The sequence below is a fragment of the Scatophagus argus genome, chromosome 11 (genome assembly GCF_020382885.2).
Source record: "Scatophagus argus isolate fScaArg1 chromosome 11, fScaArg1.pri, whole genome shotgun sequence".
Lineage (NCBI taxonomy): Eukaryota > Metazoa > Chordata > Actinopteri > Scatophagidae > Scatophagus > Scatophagus argus.
This window is the reverse complement of record NC_058503.1, coordinates 5,777,957-5,786,030: the sequence shown is the minus strand read 5'-3', so window position 1 is coordinate 5,786,030 and position 8,074 is coordinate 5,777,957. Positions and strand designations below refer to the sequence as shown.

The window sequence follows — 8,074 nt, the reverse complement described above, 5'->3', positions numbered from 1 at the left end:
TGATCTGTGATGTGTTAACTGGAATTCCTGCTTCGAAGGCCACCGAGGGTTCAGAGGGCAAACTGAGGGCCAGGGGTTCATTGCCACAGCGACGCACACTCACACACATTCAAAAGGAAACTGCATGTAACTTTTTTCATCCATTTTACAATTAGTTTGTGGTGTGTGGGCTGAAAACATAACAGATCACCTTCACAAATGTGTGATCAAAGTACTTGATCCTCTTTTTATACCTAGTTTATACTGACCTTTTAGATGTAAAATTTGATTTGTGCACAACATGCAATAGTTGCTAGCACCTGTCACGTGCAGTGGACTAACAAATTCCAGAAGGATTACCAGTAAACGGACAAATTTTGGAGTTGCAAGAAATCTGGGGATATGTGGTCAAGAAGCGTGGACCTTTCTGTATCCTACCTATGGCCTTCAAAAAGACTGGGGCCAGCCAATTCCTCTTTTCAGTGTAATATCTGTAGTTCAGGAAAAATGTTTATCTGTTTAGCATTGTCATAGTGTATTACTTATTGCCAAACAATTCTCATTTTCTCTCATACTTACATATTTTTTGATACACAAATGAATATTAATAATATTTTGTGCACTTTTCGAAATAAATATATTTAACTGTGACAGAGGAGAGGGATTTCCATTATTACAGTCATATTATTAATAGTCAGAGTGTGAGTTGGTGTTGGTGTTTTATTAGTTGTATTATTTCATTGTTACCACCTGCAACGGTAATCCACAAACCCCCCCCACAAAACACCAAAAAACAATCAACCAATTCAAGTTAAAATCAGCCTTATCTAAGTCCTAAACAAAATAATTTTCGAAGCTTTAGGGATAATTTCAGATTTTGTAAAGACAATACATCCACTGTGACCACACACCATCTCGACCCATCTTTTAGCTGGTTGATGGGGGTAATGAGGTGACGGCTGATGGTGGCCTGTAAAGTTGTAATGAGGGCCGCTGGGTGAATAGGACAGAGGGCTGGAATGGGTGGGAGAGAACACGATCCGTAATGAGCGGGCCGGTGGGCTCAGCAGTAACCCCGTTGTATCGGCTCAATCTGAGAAAGAAGGGGTGACAGAGGGGATCGGGAATTTCAGGGTGGGACAGCACAGGAGGGCCTGGTGTTATTTAGGGAGGGAAAGAATAAAAGCTGGGTTAGAAAGTAAATGGGGGTCCTGACCAGCCCCTGTGCTCTGCTCATTGTGGAGATGAAATTTATGGCTCAGGACTTCCTAAGCCAAGGACTCCCCACGTTGACTGGTTAAGTGCTATGAAACAGTACGACAAAGGCCAGAGGCAAACAACACTCTGAGATGAGAGGCTTCAGGAGAGGGAACAGTGGAAAGCAATGCGTACCATCCACATTAGAGACACATGTTGGAGTAAAAAGTGGCTGGCTGATTAAACAACACCATGCTGAAATCCAAATGGACACATAAAGATATAACAGTGTTTTTCGAAAGTCAGATGAGTTCCAACTTTTTCACCTTAGAACCGTAAGTGCTACCAAACATTTGGAAGTCTAAAAATCCCAATTTTGTGAAGGCAGTTTGGCCTTAGAAGTTAGAAAAAGCTACATCGCCACTGATTATACTGAATAGAGGAGATCTGTATGCGATAACTCACACCTGACAGAAAAGTAAATAAAAAAATTCTCATGATGTATAAAAATAACAGACAAGTTGGAAGGAAAGAATGCAATAGTTCAAAGTCCATTTGTTTACAGTATCATGACACCTCAGAGTGTTTTATTGTGCTTAAATTCCAGATAGACAAGAAGGTGAGTATTAAATGATGCAAATCTTGAGGTACACAATCAAAATTTTATTCTTTCTACAATACACTACTATACAGTAGTGCTAAGGTTAGACAGGTAAAACATAAAAAAGTGAATATAATATATATGAATATAATATATATAATATAAAAAGTGAACTCAAATATTCATCCACTTTTTCAGTTTGATTGTAGTCTGTTTAACCCGCTGTAATGCCTTTGACTGTTACCGACCGTTACAGCCTGATAATCAGGCTGAATGGCCCTTTAATTTGATCTGCCAAAAATAAATAAATTAAAAGTTTGGTTGAGTTTGGGCAACAATTCAGAGATCTGGACCAGGCCAGTCCCAGATACACAACTTTAACTTAGAACTGAATGTACTCTGAATGTACACACACTGTACTCCCACCACATAAATCAACAAAGCCAGATTCAGTTACATTTTTAAATCAGCTTTCAGTGCTTATATAAATAAAGAGCAAAGAGCGTCATTCAAACATTGACATTTGAATAATTCAAAACACTGAACTGTAGGTAAGACAGTCATTGTCAACAAGTGCCACCTTAGCTTTAAAGCACAGACTTAACCACTGATATGAGTGCAGATGAAAAGACTTGAAAAGTTTTGTAACAATTCATAACTGCACCATCTGTGACAGCAACGGGAAAGGTCAGTCATAATTTACAGTATGTTCTTGTAAACACCAGTCAGTGAACTGTAAGTAGAACTATTGAATTAACTGATTAAAATGACTACTAGTGAATTCAACTGAAATGATGAGAAAAGAGTACTCATGGTCAAACCTTCAACTTTTTAGTTAACTCTTTTTTTAATTATTTTGCTTGTGTCTGCATTGCATTTATTGTTTATTAATTTTTTTTTAATTTTCAGCTTTTTCTTCTGTTAAATACAAGAAAAAGTCACATTTGTAGAAAATAATGACACAGGTTCTGGATGTGCTATTTCTTTAACAAGAAGTAAGAAGCATTGAGTGTTAAGTCTGCTTTTCTGGTTCTTCTCCACAGAGAACTGGTTTTGTGTGTGTGTGTGTGTGTGTGTGTGTGTGTGTGTGTGTGTGTGTGTGTGTGTGTGCACGAGCATGCGTGCGTGCATGCGTATGTGCATTGTCTTATGGGCTCTCCTCGCCCCATTGAACAACAGTGATGAAATGGAGATGAGTTAAAGTGCTAACACAAAGACTGACCAGACCCCTGCGTCGCCACAACAATGAAACCACCAAACAGGAGAAAGTGAGAGCCTCTTGGAGAAACAGAGAGAATGAGCAGAGAATGAGAGGGGGGAGAAATTAAGGAGCCAAACTTAGAAAAACGAAAGAAAAGAAGAAGGGCTGAACCATCCTGAGAGCAGGAGGAAATGGATGGTGGGCAATGGTGGCAGAATAGAGAGCAACCCGGAGAAAATAGCAAGGTAGCTAATCCCTCCAGAGATAAAGCAGCTATATGTAAATGAAAGACGTGAAGTTTGGCCATCTTACTTTGATCTATGAATCAGACTCTCCCTCCTCCCCCTCCTCTCCTCCTTCACTCTCACCCTCTTCTCCATCCTCCTTTTCCTTGTAAGAAAATCAAGCCTTATTTAACTTAATCTCACTTAATGGCATCCAGCTCCTCTTTTGTCCTCACTGATGCTAATAGATTCCCATCCTTTCACTCGCCACTATTCACATATCTACCCTCCATAATCCTCTTATTCCAGGGTAGCAATTATTTTGAGTATTTTATCAGCATTATGATTATGATTATTTTCATTATTATTATTCATGCAGGCAGCGCTAAGGGCCAGGTTGTGGCAGAGAATATCCTCCCTCCTACCAGCTCCTCTCGCTCAGAATGAGGCTGCCTGCTTTCTTCCAGAGGGGTGGCGAGTTTGCAGGAGTGAACCCCATTCAGTGAGACACATTTTCTGGGCGTTTGAACATATTGTGGAGTGAGTGTAATGAGTAGCACCAAATCACCCATCCTGGCTCCTTAACACAGAGAAACATCAAGAATTTGAGGACGGAGGAGAGAGAGGGGGCTAATAATCAAAAGGCCTCCTTTCTGCGGAGCAGTAATTACACGGGTGGGTTTTGATCTTTTGCTTGTTGGGGCGATGAATAGAGGGGGAGATGAGGACTGTTTCACTATTTTTGGGTGGTGTGGAGGGTAGAAGAGGCTTTTCAGCACAGCATCTCGTCAGCATCAGTGGCGAGGAACCAATGAACGTGGTGCGAGCAGAAGTTTCTCTTCATTGATTTTCTATGAGTGAATCACTTCTCAAGATATTAGGTGATATGAGGGGGGTCAGAAGTTGAAATTCTACCTTTAGGATGAAATGTGCCACCAGTCTCCAAAACAACCCAGTCACCAGAATTAACTTTGGCACAGTGCTGCAAATCAGGGATTAGGCTGATCAACTTTACACTTGATATGTTAAAACTTCATTTTTCTCCATGTTTTAATCTTGAATTTTATATTGTAACTGATATTTGCCACAACCCCAGGTGAAAAATTTCCTTCAAACATTCAAACATTGACAAACACAGACATTCATTGACTTCAGACATGTCCTTCAAAGTATTTGCTGGTGGTTCCACAAAGACAGCTACAAAATGTCTCTTACTTAACACCCTTTGCCCCAAGGAGTCATGCCAAAACCAACCCCTCCAACCTACATACAAGGAAACAGAATGTGATATAACACATTGGAGAAATGTAGCTGTGATGCACATGACACACACAAAACTAACATATCCATGGTTATGCTGTGTCAGTTTTTTACTACATATTGTGAGTACATACAGCATAATTTATCTGACCTTTATAAGCAAACAGTGTCTCCAGGGAGCATTCAAATTATAAATGTTCTTCACATTTTTGTACTATTCGATGCAGTGAACAGTTCTGAAGTGCCAACAGACGTCAATAAACTGTCAATTTACAATAACACTGTCAATAAAACTTCAGAGCATTCCTGAACATATTCCTGGAGCTGAATCACCATTCATTTTACTTTTGTTGTTGCTATGCACACTCCCAAAATCAAAAATGCAAACAAAAATCGTTACATACAAATTGTTTTGTATGTAAACTAATGCAATATATTTCATTTTGACACTTTTCCAGAGTGAATTTTTCACCTTTATTTATCCAGGCATCAGATTCTCACTTGGAAGCTCCACTGGGGGGTGTTTGAGGGTTCAGGGCCTTGCTCAAAGGCACATCATCTTCTCCACCCAGATTTATCTCTCTGAATGGAAGATCAAACCACCAACCAACTTTATGCTTATGAGTCTCCTTCACTCAACTTTTTCTCCACACACACACACACACACACACAGAAATTGACACATGTACAATAAATACAGATACACCAGTCTAAACCCTGACCCTCCTAACACTGAATCACTGTGAGCCTAACATTAAATACTGATTTATTCAAAGAGCGGAAAACAAAGTGACAATTAAGAAAAAAAAAGGAAACAAGCAAAGAAAGAAAGAAATGACATCAGACTCTTCAGAGTATAATTACTAAATTCTGATTAACATGTGGAAATACATGATATCACCACTTTATAACACAACCCTGCCCAATTTAAAGACAAAAACGCAATACAAAAATCTCTCATGTAAAATCACCAGAACCACCAAAACAAAGATTTTCAGAGCGTTTAATTATGACGTTTTATATTTAAGAATATCTTGATTAGAACTCTCTCTAAATGTTTTACTCCCTAAAACTGTCGCCTGTCCACTGTCACTCAGCAAGCAACAACACAACAGTGAAACATTGCAATCAAATGCACCACAGACAATTATTTCAGCTGAAACTTTCTCCAAGAATCATCAAGATAGTCAATTATTTCTCTGTTTGTGATGTTAAAGAACCTATCTATGAAACATAAAAGGGATTATTATATTTGCTTCTGTCTTACCAACTACAGAATAGATCAATTTGGGAAAAAAATCAGAGGATAATAGTGACTAATTGCAGTAAATTATTATAATCATGTTAAAAATGTTAAATAACAAGTCGTATTTGTAGAAAAAAAAATGTTGCATCATGTCCCATCATCATAAATCCTCTTCAGCTTCCATTTCAAGGTGTCACTTAGGGAATCTTGGAGCAGGAGTGGAGTGGCCAAATCTGGGCAGTCTGCAGACTCCACAGGGGCACAGAGGCCCTCCTGAGGCTCCTGGAGAGCTCCACTGCACAGCGGCCAGCGAGGTATCCATGGGGCTTGGAGATAACAGGGGACATTTAGCAGCAGAGGATGATGAACTAGAAGAAGAAGAGGAGGAGGAGGCTGCTGAGGTAAGGAGGGACTCCTGGGTGAGGAGGAGCTGACTGGGACCAGAGATGAGAGGCCATCCTCCAGCCAGCAGCAGCCGGGGGACTGGCCCTGTGTTCACCCCCATTCCCACACTCACCTCCCCCAGTAGCCTCCGCATCTCTTGCAAAGATGAACCCAGGAGGAGGATGTAGTTTCTGGCCAGAACCAGGGTGGAGATCTTGGAGAGCCGTCGGCCTGGAGGAGCCCCGGGTTGGTGGGACTGAGAGGAGGAGGTAGAAGATGGCGAGGAGGCATAAGGCACCATGACTTCCCTCAGGGCATCCATGGCGATGTTCAAATCCTGCATCCGCTTCCTCTCCCTGCTGTTGATCTTCCTCCTGAGCTCCTGCTGCTCCTCGGGGCTCAGTTCCCTCTGAGGTTTGGTTGATCTCTGGCCACTCTGGAGGCCAAGCATGGGTGAAGGGTTGAGGCGGGAGCTCAGGCTGAACCCTGGAGGGCAGTGGGGTAAATCCTGGACAGATCCTGGGCCACAGAGAGCTAGAGACTGCTCCTGGGTCCTGATCACTGGGTTTGACAGCACATTCATAGTCTCTTCAAAGGTGTGCTAGTCTTCTGAGTTGTAGCTGTTTGTGAGACCAATCAAAAGTAGGCTAACAGTCAAAGCAAAAATGCTGCTTTTTAAAAAAATCCACAAACTGAAAAAATCAAATCTTCATTCCCTCCACCTGTTGATCCCCCCTTGCAGAATGCAGCTGCCATCCAGCACAATAACACGTTACCAAACGTTTGTACTTTTGGGCTTCAGTGGTTTCCAGCTGCACAAGTGAGTGAGTGAGGGCTTCCGAAGTGGCAGCTCAGTTTTATCTCATTTCCACAGCTGCGTGAGGAAAGAATGACAGCTCACACAGTGGAAAAGTGAGCTAAATGCTCCCCTCACATACCCCCACCTCAGCGCAACTCCTCCCAGACACATGATGTGCTCTTTAGAAACATACATATTCACATTTAACTTTTTGATATTCAACCCTGGATTGAGAAACAGCTGGTAGAAGAATCCAAACCTGGGACACTTTAAAGAAAGACATTAGAAAGTTAGACATTAGAAAAAAAATCAGTGTATAATTAAATGAATCCTGTAGATAGCACATGATAGCACTGAACACACAAACGCAAGTCAAACATTCAGTTAACATTTACTGTTAAAGGTTAAGTTCACAGTGTTTTGAAATCTTATGTTTTTAAAGTATTTTGTTGTTTTGTATTATTCCACATGTAAGGACTATCAACATTAAGCCACGCTCTGACTAAACATTAGAAAAACTAAAGTGAAAGCATTCACAGTTATTTTTGCTGTCGGTCTTTGCCAGGACACTCATGTAAAAAACAGTTTTAATGTCAGTGAGACACTGTCTGCATTAAATGAAGTATTACACAACAAAATCAGACAAACAGCAGCAATTGACAATGAGGTCAAAATGCTAGCATTTGAAAAATCTGACAAAAAGTTTTGAAATCCTCCAATGAAATAAATTTTAATTCAGTTTTTGTGAATCGTTCCATTTGTGAGCAGCAATGGATTTTCTAATTAGAGATCAGACTGAACATATGGATTATATAAAAAAAGTTGTGCATCCTGACATCATCTTTCTTGGATTTGTTTGTTTCTGTTAGTTTAGTTGTTGTTTGCATTATCAACATAAAGTCAGTAAAGAGGCAACTTTCAAAGAACAGACGATAACCCACTCTGTGCAGATTGCACTTGTTGAACAGAATCAGGTAAATGCACCCAGGGGGAATGGCCAACACTGACTCAGTACAGATAACTGAATGAGAGTAAACCAGGACTTGATTTGTATGACCTGATAACTTTTACTGTGACCTTTAGTATAATTTAATTTTTCATTGTCCTTCCACCTCTCTGGTCAGTCTAGTCATTATATTTTATACATTCATGGTCCCCATAGGATGAATCCTAATGTTGTCCA

The 8,074-nt window shown here is 40.4% G+C and overlaps 1 protein-coding gene across 1 annotated transcript; it reads right to left on the bottom strand.

Moving 5' to 3' along the window:
* Nucleotides 1–5,124: 5,124 nt before the first annotated feature.
* On the bottom strand, nucleotides 5,125–7,020 carry olig1 (oligodendrocyte transcription factor 1). The gene has a single exon (XM_046404395.1). The coding sequence runs from the start codon at nucleotides 6,673–6,675 to the stop codon at nucleotides 5,902–5,904; it is 774 nt and encodes a 257-aa protein (XP_046260351.1). The 5' UTR covers nucleotides 6,676–7,020; the 3' UTR covers nucleotides 5,125–5,901.
* Between the last annotated feature and the right edge of the window lie 1,054 nt (nucleotides 7,021–8,074).

Coding starts and splice junctions, on each gene's coding strand:
- olig1 (XM_046404395.1), bottom strand. CDS start 6,675: ATGAATGTGCTGTCAAACCCAGTGATCAGGACCCAGGAGCAGTCTCTA.